The 21,847-nt window shown below is 47.9% G+C and overlaps 9 protein-coding genes across 9 annotated transcripts; 6 read left to right on the plus strand and 3 right to left on the minus strand.

Moving 5' to 3' along the window:
- Positions 1 to 578: 578 nt before the first annotated feature.
- On the plus strand, positions 579 to 2,125 carry TRIVIDRAFT_46824 (glycoside hydrolase family 30 protein; the record flags this gene model as incomplete). Its single annotated transcript, XM_014098454.1, has 2 exons — positions 579 to 1,446; positions 1,521 to 2,125. The coding sequence occupies 2 exons, from the start codon at positions 579 to 581 to the stop codon at positions 2,123 to 2,125; spliced, it is 1,473 nt and encodes a 490-aa protein (XP_013953929.1).
- A 1,171-nt stretch (positions 2,126 to 3,296) lies between these two features.
- On the minus strand, positions 3,297 to 3,800 carry TRIVIDRAFT_46989 (uncharacterized protein; the record flags this gene model as incomplete). The annotated part of the gene is made up of 3 exons (XM_014098455.1): positions 3,297 to 3,377; positions 3,429 to 3,578; positions 3,642 to 3,800. The coding sequence occupies 3 exons, from the start codon at positions 3,798 to 3,800 to the stop codon at positions 3,297 to 3,299; spliced, it is 390 nt and encodes a 129-aa protein (XP_013953930.1).
- A 645-nt stretch (positions 3,801 to 4,445) lies between these two features.
- On the plus strand, positions 4,446 to 5,919 carry TRIVIDRAFT_193201 (uncharacterized protein; the record flags this gene model as incomplete). Its single annotated transcript, XM_014098456.1, has 3 exons — positions 4,446 to 4,545; positions 4,622 to 5,210; positions 5,271 to 5,919. 3 exons carry the CDS (start codon positions 4,446 to 4,448, stop codon positions 5,917 to 5,919), a joined length of 1,338 nt encoding a protein of 445 aa, XP_013953931.1.
- Positions 5,920 to 6,207: 288 nt separating this feature from the next.
- On the minus strand, positions 6,208 to 7,019 carry TRIVIDRAFT_47120 (uncharacterized protein; the record flags this gene model as incomplete). Its single annotated transcript, XM_014098457.1, has 4 exons — positions 6,208 to 6,346; positions 6,406 to 6,426; positions 6,484 to 6,603; positions 6,670 to 7,019. 4 exons carry the CDS (start codon positions 7,017 to 7,019, stop codon positions 6,208 to 6,210), a joined length of 630 nt encoding a protein of 209 aa, XP_013953932.1.
- Positions 7,020 to 8,543: 1,524 nt separating this feature from the next.
- Positions 8,544 to 9,095, plus strand: TRIVIDRAFT_46823 (uncharacterized protein; the record flags this gene model as incomplete). The annotated part of the gene is made up of 2 exons (XM_014098458.1): positions 8,544 to 8,921; positions 8,970 to 9,095. 2 exons carry the CDS (start codon positions 8,544 to 8,546, stop codon positions 9,093 to 9,095), a joined length of 504 nt encoding a protein of 167 aa, XP_013953933.1.
- Positions 9,096 to 10,326: 1,231 nt separating this feature from the next.
- TRIVIDRAFT_46960 (uncharacterized protein) lies at positions 10,327 to 11,229 on the plus strand (the record flags this gene model as incomplete). Its single annotated transcript, XM_014098459.1, has 1 exon — positions 10,327 to 11,229. One exon carries the CDS (start codon positions 10,327 to 10,329, stop codon positions 11,227 to 11,229), a length of 903 nt encoding a protein of 300 aa, XP_013953934.1.
- A 906-nt stretch (positions 11,230 to 12,135) lies between these two features.
- Positions 12,136 to 13,351, minus strand: TRIVIDRAFT_46785 (uncharacterized protein; the record flags this gene model as incomplete). Its single annotated transcript, XM_014098460.1, has 3 exons — positions 12,136 to 13,022; positions 13,102 to 13,125; positions 13,195 to 13,351. 3 exons carry the CDS (start codon positions 13,349 to 13,351, stop codon positions 12,136 to 12,138), a joined length of 1,068 nt encoding a protein of 355 aa, XP_013953935.1.
- Positions 13,352 to 14,820: 1,469 nt separating this feature from the next.
- TRIVIDRAFT_155828 (uncharacterized protein) lies at positions 14,821 to 16,545 on the plus strand (the record flags this gene model as incomplete). Its single annotated transcript, XM_014098461.1, has 5 exons — positions 14,821 to 14,999; positions 15,067 to 15,449; positions 15,503 to 16,161; positions 16,229 to 16,349; positions 16,415 to 16,545. The coding sequence occupies 5 exons, from the start codon at positions 14,821 to 14,823 to the stop codon at positions 16,543 to 16,545; spliced, it is 1,473 nt and encodes a 490-aa protein (XP_013953936.1).
- Positions 16,546 to 18,057: 1,512 nt separating this feature from the next.
- TRIVIDRAFT_132539 (uncharacterized protein) lies at positions 18,058 to 21,366 on the plus strand (the record flags this gene model as incomplete). The annotated part of the gene is made up of 3 exons (XM_014098462.1): positions 18,058 to 19,033; positions 19,091 to 19,901; positions 19,947 to 21,366. Coding segments are annotated over 3 exons (3,207 nt in total), but the record flags the coding sequence as incomplete, so codon positions are not given.
- Between the last annotated feature and the right edge of the window lie 481 nt (positions 21,367 to 21,847).

Consider the following 21,847-nt stretch of genomic DNA (forward strand, 5'->3'; position numbering starts at 1 on the left):
TCGTAATTTTTCATGTTTATAACACTTCGGGCCTTTTATGAATGGGGTTGTGGTGCTGCCGAAACAAAACAGTCTACTGCGGAAGTTCGGCACCCATGTGGACGGGTATTTCGGCACTTAGGTTACGTGTGTCCTCAAGACAGCATTAACGATGCCCCTAGATTCAAGCATCTAAACGGCAGGTCTTGTTATGATTGTCAAGAGCAACACGAGTTAGGGAAATGGTCAACGGACCGTTTAATTGGAAACTTCCCTGCTTATTGGTTTGACAACTGGGAGCCCGCTCCTCAGCCCGCTCCTCTGCTCACTGACGATGTTCCTTGTTCATGGGTAGCTTCTAGTCTTCCTTGTCGATTCTACTAAGACAAAGAAGGATGGTGATTATATCCTCCTGGGTCAAGATTGACATGCGTTGGAAGGGATGAGGGGTACTAATGGTGGTAAAAGGGAGTCGAGAGATTCCTATAAGACATTGATGAGTTCGTGGAAGGGAAAGGCTCTCGAAGAACGACAGCTCAAGCTCTTCAAAGGTTGTAAGCTACAAGTCCAGACAATTCAAAGCCCACCTAAACTCCAAAATGCGTGCCGCTCTCCTCGCCTCCATCGCTGGCCAAGCCGCCATCAGCGTTGCCCTTCCTTCAGAGCCTGCTCACAGCCCTCGCGCTGCCGGTGCCCAGGCTTACGCATCCAACCAGGCCGGTAACTACAAGCTCACCTCGATTGCTGCTCCCGTTCAAGGCAATGGAAGCCCTGGCTCTTCTACTTGGAACTTGGGCATCGATGACACCAGCTCCGGCTACAAGCAGAAGATCACCGGTTTTGGTGCTGCCGTGACTGATGCTACCGTCACTGCCTTCAACGAACTGTCAGCCAGCACCCTCAGCCAGCTGCTCAACGAGCTCATGACTGGTGCTGGTGCTAGCTTCTCTCTCATGCGCCACACCATTGGCGCCTCTGACTTGTCTGGCGACCCAGCTTACACATATGACGACAATGGAGGCAATGCTGACCCCGGCATGACTGGCTTTAACCTTGGAGATCGTGGCAATGCCATGGCCACCATGCTGGCGCAGATGAAGGGTCTTAACTCTAACCTTAAGATCTTTGGATCTCCCTGGAGTGCTCCTGGATGGATGAAGCTGAACAACGCCATCGACGGCAACACTAACAACAACAACCTTAACGATGGTTACTTGACCAACAACGGCGCTCAGTACTCGGCTGCTTTTGCCCAGTACTTCGTCAAGTACATCCAGGCATTCCAGTCGCACGGTGCCACCATCGATGCCATCACTCTTCAGAACGAGCCCCTGAACAGCCAGGCTGGCTACCCCACCATGTACATGTTCTCGTACGAACAGGGAGACCTCATCCAGAACTACGTCGCCCCTGCCTTGAAGAACGCTGGTCTGAGCACCAAGATCTGGGCTTACGACCACAACACTGGTATGTTCCGTTTCTCGTTACTAACAGACCCTAGGAGTCCCGATTGTTCATGTAGCTAACACAATTGCTCATAGACGTCCCTGATTACCCTGAGCAGGTCATTGGCATTGCTGGAAGCAATGTCGCTGCCGTTGCATGGCACTGCTATGCTAGCAGCCTGGACTGGACCGTCCTGACCAACTTCCATAACCAGTACCCCAACACTCCGCAGTACATGACTGAGTGCTGGACCCCATCCACCGGAGCCTGGAACCAGGCTGCCTCCTTCACTATGGGCCCTCTCCAGAACTGGGCCTCTGGTGTTGCTGCTTGGACCCTTGGCACCACTGCCCAGGATGGTCCTCACTTGTCCAGCGGAGGATGTGGCACCTGCACTGGTCTCGTCACCATTAACAACGGCCAGTACACTTTCCAGACTGCCTACTACATGATGGCCCAATTCAGCAAGTTCATGCCCGTCGGAGCCACCGTCCTGAGCGGCACTGGCAGCTACACTTACTCCAGCGGCGGTGGTGTTCAGTCTGTTGCTTCTCTCAACCCCGATGGCACCCGCACGGTCGTCATCGAGAACACCTTCGGCAACGACATCTACATTCACCTGACTACCACCAGCGGCCAGGAGTGGAGCGGCAACATCCCCACTAACTCTGTTACCACTTGGGTCCTCCCTGCTGTTTAAGCAGCTTTACGGATGCTTGAATATGAGGAAACTTTGATGTAAATATTTATCTTGATAGTGGTTTTGCCACTGCACATATGTATCTAGGGATTCCTCCCTGTTGATGTAGCATGAATGAATGAATAAGGTATACTTATTTTGGTTGTGTCTATCAAGTGCTTGATGCGTGTAAAAATAGTAGCGTGTCTCTCCTATAAGAGGTGTGAATATGTGGAGGTGTAAGCAACGAAACTACGATGAACATTGAGATAAATTGGGGTTATGGCGCGTGAATATGGCGTTATATAATGATTGGGAAAGTGGTAGTTTGCATTGTTCATGAATGACACACTCATCAATATACGTATATGATTCTGTCTTGTAGTTTCAATATTACCAAATACTGACTGTTCTTCAAACACTGCCGGCGCTAGCTCTGTGTCAGGGGTGATAAGTCGACTTGGAGTCAAGATCGAAGCGCCAACTACGGAACCGTCGGCGATACCATCTGCTTGACCGGCATAGAATTCCGGCTGACTGTCGAAGACTTGATAAAGGTCTATTTTGACATTGATTCCAGGGTGGGTGGTCATGAAGGAGTGGAAGTGGGCTGTAGCTTTCTTAAGCTTTGACAAAGCATCTACTGATGCGTGCAGAATCTGGGAAAAAAAAAATGTAGAGTATCTCTTCTAGGGTATCCAGAGGAGCCTGGGCGGGAACGGGGCATTTGAATTACCTTTATGAAAGCGGCCTGAAAGCGGAATTATAGCGGTGCTTGAGCTGCATGAGATCAAATGATTCTCCACATGGGCTGCCGGAGAACATGCTGCTGTTACGTGTGGAGTATCTCCCAACCTCTGGGAGACACATGTGCTTGCCGTAAACATTCCCATTTTCATCTAAGCAACTCCCCAACAGTTCATCTTACTTGACTTAAGTCATACACGAGTTTCTGCAGGTTACCATGGAGCTTCTGTTAATTTATTTTACAACTATACGTCAATTTCTGCTAACAGAGTTGGGGGCTTTTTATTTGTGTGCATATGCAGCGTACAAGTTTGCTTACAACCGAAAACAATATTCGTGGTCCAGGTCAATTCAAACCCCCTCCTTCGAAACCTGTGAATGCTGCGAGACAAAGATGACAACCCCCGATTGATAGCATAAATACAAAGCCTAACGCTCTCCATACCTATTCGTTCAATGCCGCAACGCACTCAATCTCGACGTCTGAGCCCATGGGCAGACCTGCGACGCTGACGCAAGTCCTGGCCTGCACTTTGTTAAAATTTTCTCGCTTACCGCGATGAAGCTGGTAACTTACGGGGAAAGGAGCCGAAAAAAACTTTGCGTAACCCTCATTCATTGGGCCAAAGTTATCCATAGTCGTCAAGTAGACATTGACTTTAATGATTCGCTTGAGAGATGAATTGGCAGCCTCCAAGAGGGCAGATATATTGCGAATTGTTTGTTCCTATATATTAGTTAGCGTCTGATCAATCTTTTGTCTGCCATCGTCTTGTAAAGTGTGTCTTACAGTGCGGTCTGTCACCGTGCCTTCAATGAGCTTGCCTGTCTTTGGGTCGATGCCAATGTTTCCAGAACAATAGACGAGGCCATTGTAGACTTGAGCCTGCGAGAAGAGAGAAATAGGTGCTGGTGCTGCGTCTGTTTGAACGGGCTGTGGCGAAGGCATCTTGGCTATTGTGAAGAGTCTGATGGTTATCTGGTTTCAGTATCTGAAGATAGCTAGAGAGCACACCTATGTGTATCGTTCTATGTGGTGAGCACTTCATACTTTTATCTTCAAGAGACTGGCAAGACGATGTTCTTGTTGCTTTTGATGCGCAACCCTAGAGCTCCGATCTCAATGTCAACCCCACCCCAAAGGGCGTATTAGCGCCATTAATTCCATTGATTCCATTGAGTCCTTACTAGGAATGACTTGCCTATTTGTCATTGGATCGAATATCTGAGGCGTTATTGGCGCCGGTGATAAGGACTTAAGAGGCTTTGTCATGCCGCTGAATCAGCAATGCCGCGAATAGCCTTCAATCCTTGGCCGGCCGATGGCGCTGGCCTTTTGACGGTGTGATGATGCTCACTGATAGGCAGCCGATCGCGGCGAAGAGATGAATTGGCGATGTGATGATTGGTTTGACTGGGGGGGCACATGCGGTACAGTCAGATATATTAGCTAAGATGCTCGATTTGATCAAGGCGCAGATCCAGACCTCTCAACATCTGCATTTGCTTAGTCAATCCTGCTGACTTGGCGCATTAGTACATCTGTCCAGCTCTTTTATTTCCTGCAAGTTCTAGAATTTATTTCGTGGCAACCATGGCTGAGTCAATAGATGCTGCCAACTCTCACCAATTCGGGCGAACATTTGGGGAGAAATACTTCATGTTCAAACCGGGTTTCATCCATCTGAACCAAGGTGAGTTATACATTGAGTTCAATGAGAGGAGAATGAAATGAATTTTATAAGACGCCTAATTTAATGCCATAATTAGGGTCTTATGGCGGATATCCTCGACCAGTGCGGGATGCCTTACGCTCTGTCCAGGACTCAGTGCAGGCCGAACCGGATGCCTTTGTTCGATACGCATACCCGAAAAAGCTTGACGAAGTCCGCGAGTTGGTTGCAAATCATGTTCACGCTGCCAGCAAAGATGAAATTGTGTTAATCCCAAACGCAACATTGGCACTCAACACCGTGCTTCGCAACCTGAGGTATCAGACTGGAGACCTGATTGCCTATGTAGAAGGGACTTACGGAGCAATCGAGAAGACGGTGGATTATCTTGTGGAAACTACACCTGTAGAAAGTGTCCGTGTTCCATTTGATTGTACTGCTGATGATGACGATACTCTTGTTGAATCGTTTCGATCTGTGCTGCAAGAGCATCAAGGTCGCGTTCGGGTGGCCATTTTCGATACCGTCTTGAGTATGCCAGGACTCAGGATGCCGTTTGAGCGCCTGGCAGAAATTTGTCGGGATTTCAGTGTACTAAGTGCAGTCGATGGAGCTCATGGCATCGGCTTGATCGATCTTAATCTAGAAAAGCTTGGTGTCGACTTTTTCACCACCAACTGCCACAAGTGAGTCCCCATTTTACTGGCGACAAATTAAAATGCTTCAAATTCTGATATTGTATTTAGATGGCTCTTTGTACCGCATACATGCGCAATTTTATACGTCGCATTGAAGAACCAGCATCTCATGCGGTCTTCTCTTCCAACATCTCACGGCTTTCAACCACTACCTGAAATTCTACAGAAGAAACAGTACATGAGTCCGTATGAGCCTCCTGCTTCTACAAATCCATTCGTATTTCAGTTCAGTTATACTGGGACGATTGATAACGGGCCTCCTTTATGCATTCCCGCGGCACTGGGTTTTAGAAAGAATATTTGTGGAGGTGAAGAAGCCATTCAAGCTTATTGCCAAGCATTGGCCCGAGATGGTGAGAAACTTGCAGTTGAGATCCTACAGACTCGAACATTGCCCATGCCAGAGACGAAGCGAGTTGCATTTGCCAATGTCCAGCTTCCTCTTAATATTCTCGCGTCTGGCGCAGGAGATGACAATTCTATTGCTCTGGCAGACGTTCCAAAGGTGATGAATTTTATTTTGGAACATCTTGCCCAGGACTACAATACTTTTGTCAATCTTGCGTTTATTTCAGGGTCTTTGTGGGCAAGGTTCTCAGCTCAGATATATCTTGAGCTCAAGGACTTTGAGTATGGCGCAAGGGCACTGAAGGAGTTGTGCCAGAGAGTTATTAAAAGGGAATATGTAACAGTGTAGAGCATTCCATAAGTTTTTTTTTATTATTTTCAATTAGTCTTTGGTCATACATTGATTATGCTTAGCGGTTTATCGTTTCCTCTTAGGCTGTTGTTGGAAGTCTTGATCCAAGGAGAAGAGTGAAGAAGTCAAAGAGGTTATTAAGTCGAAAGCTAGCAATGACCGCGCAGTTAGGTGTTGCATAATGACTGTATACCTCTCTGACCTCTCTTTGAGCAGTGGGAGTGCTCTCCTCTTTTTTAGTTCTTTGATAAGACACAAAGAACTAGCTGGAATTTAGATGCTCCCTTACAGCCTCGTGGCAGCTGTCTTGTTCAGTTTCTCAGCCCAGCCATCTACATTCAACACCTCATCCACAATAGTGGGCCAGATAATATTCTCAGCAGCCTCTTTCAGTTGAACGGAAAAGCCGGCAGTTGCATCGCTTCTACGGCAAGGGTTAGCATATCAATACCTTTAGTGTCTTGAGTATATGGGTATACGCACATGATGGTGACATGATATCCCCTGAATTGGTACATTTGTTAGTAAGCATCATGTATGTTGAAGGTATCAAATACTTACATTTCAACGGCCCAGCGGGCGGTGGCTTCGAGACATGTGTTGGCAACCATTCCGGCACATACAACGTGAGTGATATCTCGCTGGCGAAGATGATAGTCAAGATCGGTATTGGCAAAAGAGCTACATCCGATTATTAGTCATGAGAAATTCGCACAGCTAAACATATGAGCGCAATAATAAAATCACCTGCTGTTCCAGTGGCGCGACACGATTGCATCGCCATTGCTTCGATCCGGCTCTAGTCCTTTGAGAATTTCTGCTCCGAAGCTCCCAGCCAAGAAAGCCTTTGATTGCTGGATACTGAAATGACTCTTGGTCATGTGATTCCAATGTTCGAATTGGCCTTCTTCAAATAACTTGTGCTGGCAGTACATAATAGGAATGTTGTTGCTCCGGGCAATTTTGACGAATTTCTGGAGGTTATTCACCGTGTCGGCGGCATCAATGCTCTCCTTGAGACGACCATAGATTTTGCCATCTGGATGCAAAAAGTCATTGAGGGGGTCAATGAGCAGAACTGCTGTTTTCTCCTGCATTTTGAGAGTAGATTCGACTGAGGCCTTTGTAAAACTGTTGATGGGGTGAAGTTGGATGAGACGAGAATGAGATGAGAATGAGAAACATGGTTGAACTCTAACACAGTTTATATACCAAGTGAGGGGCAAAGCTGAAGGATGAACTTTTTGCGATGGAACTACAGTATACTTGGCCGGAGTTCTTTTCCTGAAATTGATAGCTTGGATAATCATGAAGTCACAACTGAACTAAGCATGGTTTGAGATAGGTAACCGAGGTTAGTTGACCGTGCTATTCCTGACTTGAGGTTTTGTCAGCATAGTTTGTCAGATTCTGGCCGCGCATTTTGTCGGTGTTGCGGTGTTGAGGAGTTGCGGTATCGCGGGGTTGCGGTGTTGCGGTGTTAAATAAAACCCCGCGGAGTGCGCTCTACATTTAACTCCGGTTTACAACATGGGGATTATTCTATAGCTATCTGAATACGACGCAACTGTGTCTACAAATATTAATAAGTGGTTTCTCATCAAACTCCATATGGTGAGGAATGAATCATGTCGTCCGGACATCTTGCGTGTACGGCCTAAACGCCGGAGTATCGACACATTTATTCTCCGCCTTTTAACTCATGTCGATTATGAAGCTTGGCATCGGAGTAAAAGCCAAGAAATGGATTTAGCGCGTTGATTAATATAAAGGCCAGTGGGAGGAATGCGTGTGCACTGAAGGGTGGTTCTCGCAACTAATCGATATCATTTTTCTCCAACTACAGATGCCTCTGAGAGGCATTGGTGGGGAGTGTCATATTTACTTTTGGAAGTTGTCAAAGAGGACAGCGAAATAATGTGAAATGTTTGTTTGAAAATATGAGAGCAAGGCAGAGAAGAGCAGCAAATCAGCACGGTCACTTCGGAGAGGTAAGTAGGGATGTTGGAGTCAATGTACTGCGCATAGCTATGGTATTGAGTGTCTCGTTTTTGATACATCTGGGATTATTAATCTTGAGCTATCGGCTTGGATACAATACGGAGTCTTCAGAGGAACGATGGAAGAGAATGTGGACTATTTGAAGTGTCAACATAAACTGCGGGAGCCCCAGATTCTTCAAATTCTTCTGCACAACAGCCGGCCGCAATCTACTATGATTAGGTAACACAGCTTAGTCACCAAATCCAAACTATCGCGCCCTTCATTCAATATTTCCACGTTTAATGCTACAAACTAGCCCCTGTTTCATTCTATCCCGACGATATCCGCGAAGGATCAACTATCCTGTAGGTATCTCTATTAAGCTATCCTCCTTCAGGATGATGACCAATCTCTGAGGTGGGGGCTCAATAACTATCATGAAGCTGATTCCACATAATCAGCCTGGGAATTGTCTGTGGGAGAGCCGATATCGGTATCATTGCTGTACATAAGGGGCAGTTTAGTTGTAGGGGAGTAACTAGTCAGCATAAGAATAAACAGTCAAACGTTACGAAGTATTCACATCGCCAACATCATCTCTAGTATTACATCGTCTTTGCTATTAGCCAACCTTCGGGATGCCTATGTATCATTTTGAACTTGCTATTAAGCTTACCCAAACCCAAAAGCTGGCTTTGGTCCGAAAGATCACCGACTGGCACGCAACCACGTTCAGGTCGCCGCGGTTCATCGTCAATGTTCGTTTTATTGATGTGTCCCAAGGCCTCTTGGCGGATTCCTACATTGGCGGCGCCCAAAGACAAATCAACCGCCTTTTCGTCAGTCTCCGAAGTGGTGCTGGCCGCAGCCAAGAGCAGCTTGAAGGCATGGCCGACAAGCTAGAGGGGTTCTGGAATGAAGCCGTCGGCAAAGAGTCTATTGCGCAGCAGCTCAGGGGAGTTTTCATCATGGGAGAATTGGATGTTGCAAAAGAAGCAGGATTCCACCTCCCTCTAGTAAGCTTGATATGTCAAATGCAAATTTTGATTACTGACATGGTGCAGCCTGGCCGCTTCGAGCAGTGGGTAAAAGATAACACTGATGAGTTTCACCGCTTGGCAGAAGAGGGCGACCCCGATGCCGCACAAGTTGTTGAAGAGATGAAGGTCAGGCCCGAATTTCAGAAATAAAAAAAAAAAAGAACTGCTATTAGATGACGGACGTTCTGTATGAATGCACCCTTTGATAGCCACTATTGGCCCTGTAGGGGAACAGAAGAGCAAACGATGGATAGGATCGCGTCTTACATTGCAGCGGGGCTTGGAATTGGAAGATGATTGCAAGATTGAGGGTTAAGTAGTCTGAACACTGAAGCCCCCTGCTGAATCTTAGTCCTCACAGCGCATGTTCTCTGGCCCAACGTGAGATTTACATCGATACTGTGTGTCTCACAGAGGGTCTGACTAAGCGTGATTACCTGGACTATACAATTGCTCGCCTCGTGGGCTAATGTTGATGTAAACCATTGGTGGAGGAGGCACTGGCCCCTAGAAATAGTTGTGTTGGTAAATTTCCTGCCCACTAATACGGAGCCCGTACTTAATAATTTGACTCGAGGACTGAGCTTAGAATAGGCACATACCCATTTACAGTAATAAGCAGGCGTCATCCCCCAAGCTTGAATCCACCATCGCAAATGTTGGGCATTCTTATCTCGGCAGTCCAGGCCAAGGCCGGGATCCACCAGTTTCCAAATCAAGGCATCCAGTAACTTCGAAACGTGGCATGTCACTGTGATTTCTCATTATTCCCAGCACTAATACCTAACTGGCACCTCTATTTCTCATCTTGGACCCTTCGTGGACTAAATTAAGGCCCTGTCACTTAGTGGATCCCTTGAGAGTGGGCTAATTCATCAGCTGTCAAAGCATGTGAAAACGATCAATTCAGATCGATCTGGGGCCTTTTGTTCAAGGTCTGGACGCCACATGTTACTCTGAAGGGGAGTAGATGAATGTCATTGTTTTTGCCGCCTATTTTTGCGGTTACTTATATTTTTTTCTCACTTATTTCTCTCCGCGTCTGTCTCTGATCATTCGGCACGCAAATGGTCGCACAAGCGCTCTCAAGTTTTGAGCTCTCACTGTATTGTCACCGAACCGAGGCACGGAGAAGGATTAACAAATATGTTCATTTCGCCGAGGGGCGGGTCAAATCATGCCCAACAAGAAGGGCTACGTCCCAACAAAGCCAACTAAACATCGAATTATATTCTTTTTAACATCCTTTATCAGGGCCGTGACGACTCGCGAATACACAGTTTTGTGCAGGCCAGCGGCTAGAAGATTCAACCTCTTCAAACAGTACTTACTTTCATTGTCACACGGAGTTATTCTCGCGTGAGAACCTTATCAATCGACAATGATTGAGGAAAAGAAAGACTTTTTCCCGGGCTTCAGCCCCTTGTCTGACCAAGTCTTCATCCGCCACCCTGATGCACAAAACGAGGCTGTGAAGCGCCCAACCGATCCCCGGGCCGTCCTCATCTATTCCTGGGGCGATGGACAGCCAAAGAACTTGATCAAATATGCCGACGGATACCGTGATCTCTTCCCCTGCTCAACGCAGATCGTCGTGCTAGCCCCCATCTCAAAGGCCATGTGGTCGGGTCTCGACCAGCGCACGCAATCCATGAGGCCAGTCATTGACGCCATCTTTCCACGGGAATCGGAAGACGACAAGGACTCTCCAAAGGTCGAGGACCGTGTGCTGGCTCACATCATGTCCAACACTGGAGGTATCAACTATGCCGCAACGCTGAATGCCTATCGCCTCGTCCACGACAAGCCGATGCCGCATCACCTGCTGGTCCTCGATTCCACGCCTGGCAGCGTCATCATGACTCGCGAGAACTTGGTCCGCTGGTCGCGCGCCATGGCTCTGGGCACTGCAAACTGGTTTCCCTGGCCGTTTGCCGTCACACAAACGCTCTGGGCTGGATTCCTTTGCGGAAACCGCCTCCTCGAATGGGTAATCGGCAAAGAGCCCGCGCCGGCGTTCAGTGTCAAGGCGGTGATCAACCCGTACTACGAGACCAAGGAGACGCGACACCTGTATATTTACAGCGAGGATGACGATCTCATCCCGTATCAGGACATTGAAGAGCATATTGCGCAAGCACAGAAAAGGGGATACAAGTCTGATAACCACATGTTCAAGGGAAGTGGCCATGTGCGCCACATGCAAATGTTTAATGAGGAGTACTGGGGAGCTATCCGAACATCGTGGAACAGAGCCACGAGCGAGCCTTCTGATGAGGCGTAAAGGAGTTTGAAAAGGCCGAAAGAGGTCATGATGAATTTTGCGTTGTTTTTTATAGACTAGCTTGCATTGCGTGTTTACATTTCTGGCTCTGTATATAAATCTAGAACACAGCTGATTAAATCCTGTTGCTTTCCACTAGACAAACCATGGCGAGACGGGATAAACAGATCACCCATGAATTTAATTGCATGAATTTCTCCTCGCCGCACCCTGAAGCAATATGCGAACCTGACTAACACAGCTGAGCATGGGCAATGGGGCTCGCCAGTAATATCTGATCAGATTAGGTAGACAATTTGTCAGTCGCCAAGCTCTACCCCCTAGTGCTCAACGGAAGCTTGCGGGCCAAGAGTAAGAATAAAATCGGAGAGTCGTCAATTCAATCGTTAGGTCTAAGTAGGTTGACTATAATTTGGACCATGGCGCCGCGCCATGCAGACAAATAAATCCACTGCCCACGAAAATAGAATCGACCATCACTAGCAACTAGCAGACGCTTAACCCTGCCAGTTCAAGCAGTCCGCCGTGATTTTTCCTGGTTTCGTCTGAAAGGATATTAATATGTATGATACCCCGCAAGACGGGGGGGCTATTAACTGCATAGAAGTCCGAACCATGCTTGTTGCTTACGACGACGACATCGTACTTATGCTTATATTACTACATATCCGCGCCGTATTAGGAAATTATAAGAGAAAACGCCATCGTTTATGATATGGGGTATGAACCATGTCACCATCATGACAATCGAACAACCAACCAAATTGTAAAATTGTAGCAAATCCAAAATACACAGAACAACATATAACCCAAACTGGTATCCCTGATCCACGTACTCCATGCACACGCGTGCTCCGGCTTATACATACAATACAATAGCAAACTAGTCGTATCATTCTCGCACAATCATCCGCCAAGCAAGTTTTTCAGCTTCCCCCTCAGCTCTTCCAATTCACCCTGCCTGCTCTGTGCCTGTGCCCTCCAGTGGTCCGCATCAGCCTTGTAGAACTGTGACCGTGATTTTTCCTCTCCTAGTATTCGATTCATGTCGTCCATTTCCTTTTTTAATCGTTCATTCTCCACACGCAGGCTTTCTGAGTTACGCTGGCTTGACGAAGCGGCGTTGCGCTGCGCCAAAATGAGCGCATTCTCATTGATCCTCACATCTTGCTGTAGCCTCACAATAACGTCCTCCAGTTGTGCGATTTTCTGCCTAGCGTCTCCAAGATATTCTAGCTCTCTGAGTAGTAAGGATACGGCATCATCCACCTCAGCCGACAGAGTAGAAAAGCGTGAACGAGGGCCGCGCGGACCAGCCACGATCCCACGGCCTGGGCCATTGAGGTTAATTACACCGGAGAGAGGCGTTGAGGTGCGGGGACTTGAAACCGGAGTCGACCGCGTGAGAGGAGTCGTAAACTGATTCTGCGATAGCCAGGTGAAGGACGTCGGGCCCGAAGCCTGGGCATTCTGGGTTGGTGCCGTAGGAGCAGGTGAAGTCGAAGTTGACGGCGCCCGTATTTCAACGCTGGGCTGCACGTTTGGCCTGTGACTGGGCAGGGCCACCCTCTGTCTCTCAAGCGGTGGAGATGGTGGCGGGCTGGGCGGCGGCAGATGCTCGTGCCATTGGCGATTGACACAAACTCGACAGAAAAAATTGTCGCTGTGGGTAAACTCATCGATCGGGGACTCCAGACAGCGCTGGTGGAACGACCTTCGGCATGTGTAGCAGTCCAGCAGGTCCATCTCCCGTTTGCAGACGAAACAGAAGGCATCGTGAGGAGAGCCATTCTCTGTATCTCATGGTCAGTACATAGCAAGTGAGAGCTGATAAAATGGCATAGCAGAAGGATGAAACCGGGCAAAACTCACTGCGCCAAGCTCGATATCTCTTTTCTACGCAAAGAAAGTTTTATCAGCACTATTTGATATCATAGTTCATACGGTGTCAGACACTCGACTCACCAGCGTCCCCCATGGGTTCCGGATTCCCATTCACATCCTCACTTCGGGGCTGCGGCTTCGCAATGATTGTTTTGCCAACTTCGACCACTGAGCCGCTGCCCTCGGTATCTGAATCCTCCGTCCGCCGCTTCTTCCCTCTTGGCGGTGTTTGTGACATGATTGGCTAGCAACCTTATACGAGGAGCCCTGGGCACAAGCGATGCCTTCCGCAGCTCTTTATAAGGCGCTAGGCCTTCTACAATTGAAGAGGTGTATGAGCGAAGCTCTGGCCGCGATATTCCAGGGGTGGCAGGAATTATATTATTGTGCTACCACGCGCGACCATTACGGAGTAGAAAAGGATTATTAATAACGATCCAAATGGCCGGTGTTTCTGGTCACGTGACGGCCGAAATAATAATAATCGTGATAAGTAATGGTCAAAATCAGCGTTTCGGCCCAAGAAGCTGGGCTCCATGCCTTAAGTATTTCGCAAATCGCCAGTGGCTGGCTTTGCCCACCTTGGTCATAGATTCCGTTCGAGTGCTGGCAGTAAGCCCACGGCTTCCACGTCTGTACAAATCGGTGCTAGTTTCCAGCTTCAGCAGCGGATCTCGTCCAAGTGGGATGAATGATTTGTCCTCGGAATTCGCATACGGGAATCTTGATTTGCGATCACCGAACCCTGTTCGTCCAATGGGGCTGCTTATATCTGAGCAAGGATGGTTTTGCTAGCCCTGACTTTGTATTACGAGCACCCTTTTCTATGCATAGCCCAGGTCTTCTGGGCTCTCAGCTGTCTCAACCACTCCCTTGCGGACCAATTACTCTTCCTCCCTGAAGCCTGTTCTGCTCTAAGCCATAAACCGCAAGTGCATCTTGCCAAGAGAAACGTCAGCCAGGCGCCACTCGTCAGACTTGGGATCCTCGGGTTAATATAGTTATTTCGGCCGCCTCGCTTTTCTCGCCTCACTCGCCGAATTCGGACGCAGATTACCAATCGAAAATTGATGATCTAGCCAGAAGAGGCAATCGGAGATTTCGATCCATCGAAACAACTCCGCTTGATTAGAGCAGATGACGAAAAGCCACTTGTACAGCGTTTGCTTTCAGGAAAGAAGAGCGCATCTATCATAGAATATGGCTTGTGTGTGCGTCACGACAACTTTACGAAGCACTTGATATTTCTCTGCTGTTAAACTCTGGAAAATGCTGCTATAAGCTCGATGATGCATCTTGAGAACTGCAAACCACACAGAGCTATTAGTCTACAGTTACTCCGCACTTCGGCCTCTGCATCCAGACTAGGAAATGATTTGTCATGAGGACTGAAACCTTCATGACTACCTTGGGAAATAACCATGGGAATAATGTGACCCCCTCCCAAGGATCATCCATACCTAATGAGTTAACGGAATTTGCCGTGGCTCGGCACAATCATTTCAGAGTGGAGGCCCCCCGGATCTCTCATTACTAATGTTGATAAGTAAACTTGAATCCCAACTCTGCTTCCAGTCTTACTCCTTTTCTCGAATGCGGATATATAGTCATACTGGCTTGGCGTTCTAGCCTGGTAACTTGGCTATTGATTTGGAAGACTAGATGTCTTCCAACTCGCGAGTCAAGATGGACGTCATTGAAGACAGAATGGAGAACGCGCCGCCTGTCGACAAAGAAGATGACTCGTCTCCAACAAGTGACCCGGAAAGCACCCCCGGAAGTTGTCATGAATTGGATTGGGAAGACGATCCTCGCAATCCATACAATTGGAGCGATGGAAAGCGAATGTATCATACCGTTTGCGTTGCTCTCTTCGCGTTTACCGTGTAAGTATACAGCGGCTGCAATCATGACATGCAATAGAGGGGTATGGCTAATCCGGCGCTCCATCAGCACGTACATGTCGTCGGCCTACGCACCAGGAGCAAAAGCGACTGGCCAGGAATTCCACGTATCCGAAACGGTTTCCCTCCTCGGCATTTCGCTCTTCTGCCTCGGATTGGCCTTTGGACCGGTGATAGGCGCGCCGCTTAGTGAGACCGCAGGACGACTGATTGTATACCGCCTGGGGTTACCTATTGCTACAATTTTTCTCATAGGTGCTGCGGTATCTAAGAACATAGGCGCCATCGTCATTTGCCGCTTCTTTGCTGGTGTCTTTGGAAGTCCGGCATTGAGCGTTGGCGGAGGGACAATGGCAGACATGTGGCCTCCTGCACGACGGGGGCCTTCGACAGCTCTCTTCGTCATGGCACCCTTTATGGGGCCCTGCATAGGTATTTCAATAACTCATAATCGCATTTTATGCCCTGTACTAACTCTTCTTCAGCTCCAATAATAGGTGGGTTTGTTGTGGAAAGACTCAACTGGCGGTGGCTCGAATGGGTCTCCGTCTTCTGGGGTGTTGCAACATGTGTCTTTGCACTCGGCATGAAGGAGACGTACAAAAAGAAACTCCTCGAAAACGACAATAAGAATAAAAACAAAGAGAAAACATCTTCTGGAAGAAAGATGCCTTCGTTGAGCTGGGGTGCGATACACAAATGGGCAACCGAGTCGCTGGTGAGACCTATGCAGCTTCTCTTCACTGAGCCCATCGTCCTGTTCTTGAGCTTGTACATTGGCTTCGACTTTGCCGTGCTCTATGCCTTCTTTGCTTCTATTCCATTTGTCTTCCAGCAAACCTATGGCTTTAATTCTCATCAGAACGGACTTGTCTTTATCGCCCTTGGTATCGGCACACTTCTCGCAACCCTGACTAATGTTCTTTGTGATCGCTTCATCTATCAGAAGAAGTGCGCCGAGGCGCGCGAAAGGGGAGAGACAGGTCATATATCACCCGAACAGCGCCTCTATCCAGCCCTAATGGGAAGTTTGGGGGTCGCTGTTGGCCTCTTCTGGTTTGCTTGGACCGCTCGTCGTGACATACACTGGATCAGCCCAGTGCTTGCTTTGATCCCTTTTAACTGGGGCAATCTCTGCATATTCGTGAGTCATTCCCATCTCCTGTAGTTGAATTCACAAGCTATATCCTGACAAAAGGTACATGAACTAGGCTACTAGCATTACCTATATGATCGATTGCTACGGTGCACGATACGGTGCCTCGGCGCTCTCAGCAAATGCCTTTACACGCTATGTATTTGCAGCTGCTTTTCCACTTTTTATTATACAAAGTAAGCTGATCATGCTGAGGAAATAAACCTTTCTTGACAAAACGCTCTGACTCAAAGCCTTCTAGTGTATGAGAAATTGACGACGAAATGGGCCGCTAGTCTGCTTGGCTTCATCGCCATTGCTTTGATCCCAATCCCCTGGATCCTCTTTTCATTTGGTGCGAGGATCAGAAGAAAGGGCCGTTATGCTATTTGAGAGTACAATCTTACTATCAAAATGCAAATCCATCTGGGCTAAATTCATGGTAAAATTGGAGAAGATAGGAGGAGAACAGATGCGTGTTTGTTGATTGGAAAAGGATCAAGGAGCATAGACTTCATTATCATAATCAAAGCTTATAATAACAAATCACAATAGACTGCACCATATATTGAATAATAGTTTACCCTAGTCAAATCAAATCTCAAAGGATCCGTTGTACAATCATAAACCTATGAAACTCTGTTTCTAACACACTATTCTATACTGTCCTGGATGAATTAATGATTGTTAAATAATAAACATTTACTGAATTTGGACCATCTTGAGATTCCTTGAAGTATCTATCTAAGATTGGTCATCTCACTTATTATATTACTGATCTCCGTTTGTCTGGCGTTGGGGGGCCACTGGATTTTTTTTTTCCAGTAGTCTTTTTTGTTTCACACAGTTGAATATTATCTTGTTTAAACAATGCCTTGGTATGCTCATACATACAAGTATTTCTCTCCCATCTAGGCGATTACAATGCTCATCAATGGCATACCTTGGAATAGCAGGATGTCGAAACCGAACATCTCCCGGAAGACCATTGAGGCATGTAACTCAACGCAGGTATCGCATACAGGCTCCTTGTTTGTTGTTATATCATTCGAATAGTGTCAAGTGCTAGTACATACGACCATAGGTAGTGGAAAATTCGGGGTCCCGTCAAGCTCTTTTCTTGAGTTTGATGTCTTCCATTTTTTGCATTCCAAGACTCCAAATTTGGAGTCACATAAATCCGTTTTTGGCGGTGAGCCAACCCCGCGCTAAGATGCTCGCCACCGTTTAGTCCTCCACCCACAATTAAAACGGGCCAACGCTACCACCGTTTTTTCTACCCATAAACGTAGCTGTAGCGCTTGTAGCGATAAGGTACTATGAAAACGACACAATCAGGCGCACCATCAAGACGCTAAAACCCCACAGCAAACATAGAAGTCCTCCGCCCATTTGGCCACATACCCATCGACTTCCCCTTCTTCATGATCCGCGAAACGGGTTACTTCCTGAGACTAATTATTACCGCTCCATGGGCCAGTCTAAACAAACACATGCTGACTGGGGCTTTACGGGGGGGTCAACGGCCACCATATGCCCTCTGAAGTACTGTATTCGGGTTATCGCGAGAATATTGGAAAAGGAAAACTCGCCGCTGTGGCCTTATCACACCGTATATGCAGAAAAGTCTTTACGACAAACAGCCAAGAGCTCTCTACCAGGCCACTGGAAAGTCGATCCGCAGGGACAGGGATGGCTACCCCGTGCCAGCCTGCATGGCGAGGCTGAACCTCAGGCGCTAACCTTCCCACCTCCTCTTTCCCTTCCCCAAAGTCGTTATAATGCTGATGCCACCTGTCCCTCGGCCTTGGCGACACGAAACTTCACCCCCGATTATTCACCACGTTCCACAAAGCCATAAAAGGCTTGTCCCATACCGACTCGCCTAGTGCATGACAAGCGAACATGCCAAGTCCGAACGATTACACGGTAGGGTGGATCTGCGCCATAACCACAGAATATGTGGCGGCTCAAGCTTTCCTGGATGAGAAACACGATGCACCTGAATACGTATCCCCGAACGATAATAATATATATACATTAGGAAAAGTCGGGAAACACAATATTGTAATTTCTTCTCTACCTGATGGAGAGTATGGCACAGCCGCCGCAGCAAGCGTCGCCAGAGATATGTTGCGCAGCTTCCCTAATGTTCGGATTGGTTTAATGGTCGGCATTGGCGGCGGCGCTCCTAGCCCTGAGCATGATGTTCGTCTAGGAGACGTTATCGTCAGTGCTCCGCGCAATGGGCAAGGTGGCGTGATCCAGTATGATTTTGGCAAAACAATTCAGAGCCAAGCCTTTCAAAGCACAAGGTTCCTAGACCAGCCTCCCACGCTCTTGCGAGGCGCCGTGCATGGCCTAAAGGCCCAGTACGAAATCGAGGGCCATCGTTTTCAAGAAACAATCAATAATGTCCTCGAACAAATGCCGAGGCTTCAGAAGAAATACCAGCGACCACATCTAAGTACCGACAGGCTCTACCGCAGTCAAGTGGTCCACCCCTCGGATAGCAATTCAACTTGCGCAGTGGCCTGTGGCAATGATGGGTCAACGCTGTTGTTACGACAACCAAGAGCTAAAGACGAAGATAATCCAGCCATCCATTACGGCCTAATTGCATCGGGCAACCAGCTAATGAAGGATGCTTTAATTCGAGATCGGCTTATATGCGAGAAGGGAGTCTTATGCTTCGAAATGGAAGCAGCAGGGTTAATGAATCACTTTCCTTGTTTAATCATTCGTGGAATATGTGATTACTCAGACTCGCATAAGAACAAAGACTGGCAGGGTTATGCCGCGATGACGGCAGCCGCCTACGCTAAAGATCTATTACAGCAGATTGCTCCGAATAGGATTGAGATTTTAGATGCTCTCTCGGGTATGTTAGCCTGAACTGAAATCGCCTTCCTATGTCTAATTCTCGTATCTGTGATAGGAGTTAAAGAGGGTATCAATCAACTTGTCCGTACACAACATGATAAAGAGCATGCCACTATCCTTGACTGGCTCACTCCAGTAGACTACGGCCCACAACAGAGCGATTATTTAAGACGACGGCAGGAAGGAACCGGAAAATGGCTTATCGATTCAGACCAGTTCCAGAAATGGCTGGGGGACGAGATCGAGAACCGCACATTATTCTGCCCAGGTATCCCAGGCGCAGGCAAAACAATTCTATCGTCAATTGTGATTGACTATCTTTCCTTGGAGTTCCAAGATAATCCAAAAATAGGTCTTGCATATATCTACTTTAACTACAAGAGACGAGACGAGCAGACGATTTATAGCTTACTAGCCAGCCTGCTGAAGCAGCTAGCCGAATACCAGTCTTCTCTGCCAAAGGTCTTACAGGACCTCTATGATCGACACAAAACGAAGAGGACAAGACCATCCATCGAAGAACTCGCTCATGCTCTTCATTCCGTTGCAGCGATATACTCTAGAGTTTTTATTGTGGTTGACGCCCTCGACGAGTGTGAATCGTCTGACGGCCGGCGGTCAAAATTACTATCCGAAATTTTTGCACTCCAAGACAAGTGTGGAGCAAATCTTTTAGTAACCTCTCGAATCATTACAGATATTACGGAAACGTTTCACAGCGTCCCTACATTAGAAGTTCGCGCAACTGAGGAGGATATTCGAAAATACCTAAGTAGCAACATGTTTCAACTTCCGCAATTCGTCCTACACAATCCTATTCTGCAAGAACAAATCATCACTTCTATCCTTGAGGTTGTTCAAGGAATGTAAGTTAAGTGCGCTTACTCTATTATCCACACTAATATAACTAGGTTTCTCCTTGCCCAGCTACATCTAGACTCGTTAAAAGGGAAAACAAGACCTAAGGCTATCACAGCCGCTTTAAAAAACCTAGCAAGTGGGTCTAATGCATACGAGCAGGCGTATGACGAAACTATGGAACGGATTACAAGCCAATATAAGGACCGGGTGCAGCTTGCTAAATCAATTCTGTGTTGGATCACATACGCAGGGAGACCGCTTACTGCAACTGAGCTTCAACATGTGCTTGGGGTAGAGCCAGGAGAGTCAGCAATTGACGAACAAAATCTGCCAGATATTGAACTCATAGTCTCTGTATGTGCTGGCCTAATTACCATCGACAATGAAAGTAACATCACACGGCTGGTCCACTACACAGCGCAAGAATACCTCCAACGAACGCACAAGAAATGGTTCCAGGAGCCCCAATCGGAAATCACAACGGTATGTGTTACCTACCTCTTGTATAAGGAGTTTGAGAGCGGAGCTTGCAGCAGCGATGAGGCCTTTGAGTCCCGCTTAAAATCATATCCGTTTTACGAATATGCCTCACATTATTGGGGCCACCATGCACGTCAAGCATGTGTAAAAATCCCTAGTATCATGGAGCTATTAGAGAATATGACCAAAGTGGAATCATCATGCCAAGTGTTAATGGCCGAGAAGCGATGGGACAATGACGGATATTATTACAGTGGACGATTCCCACGGCATATGACAGGATTGCATTTAGCAGCTTATTTTGGGATCAGCGATGCGGCCAAGCTTCTACTCGAAAGGACCATCAACATTGAAGCCACGGATAGTTATGACAGGACACCGCTCCATTATGCTGCGTCGAACAGGCAAGAGGCCGTCGTGCAGCTGCTTATTAAGCAAGGCGCTGACATCAAAGCCATAGATAAAGATGGCCAGACGCCGCTTCACCACGCTATTGCATCGCACGGATACAAAGCGATTATCCAGCTGCTTATTGAGCGAGGCGCTGATATCGAAGCCAAGGATAAAGATGGCCAGACGCCGCTTCACCACGCTGCATCGCACGGACACGAAGCGATTATCCAGCTGCTTATTGAGCGAGGCGCTGATATCGAAGCCAAGGATAAAGATGGCCAGACGCCGCTTCACCACGCTCCATCGCACGGACACGAAGCGATTATCCAGCTGCTTATTGAGCGAGGCGCTGATATCGAAGCCATAGATAACAGTGGCCGGACGCCGCTCCTCCAGGCCACGTGGGATGGGCAAGAAGCGGTTATCCGGAAGCTTATTGAGCAAGCCGCTAACATCGAAGCTACGGATAGCGATGGCAGGACGCCCCTCCATTTGGCTGCGTTCCTTGGGGAAACTGGAATTATCCGGCAGCTTACGGAGCAAGACGCCAACATTGAAGCCATGGATAATAATGGCCAGACGCCGCTCCACAGCGCTATATGGCTTGGGAGCGTTAGCATTATCCAGCAGCTTATTGAGCGAGGCGCTGATATCGAAGCCACGGATAGCAATGGCTGGACGCCGCTTCACCACGCTGCGTCACACGGGCACGCAGAGCTCATCCAGCTGCTTATTGGGCGGGGCGCTGAAATCGAAGCTACGGCCAGAGATGGCCAGACGCCCCTCCATTACGCGACGTACCTCCCTGGAGTGGCGGCTATCCAGCGGTGGCAAGGCGATGGCCGGACGACACTCCACCCGGTTACGTGGCTCGGGCACGAAGCGGTCATCCAGGAGCTTCTTAAACACAACGCTAACATCGAAGCTACGGATAGTAATGGCCAGACGCCGCTTTATTATGCTGCGTTATATGGGCAAGAAGCAGTTGTGCGGCAGCTTTTTGGGCGTGGCGCTAACGTTAAAGTCACGGATCATAATGGCAGGACGCCCCTCCATTGGGCTGCATGGTATGGTCGCG

Source organism: Trichoderma virens (genome assembly GCF_000170995.1).
Source record: "Trichoderma virens Gv29-8 chromosome Unknown TRIVIscaffold_82, whole genome shotgun sequence".
In the NCBI taxonomy this organism is placed as follows: Eukaryota; Fungi; Ascomycota; class Sordariomycetes; order Hypocreales; family Hypocreaceae; genus Trichoderma; species Trichoderma virens.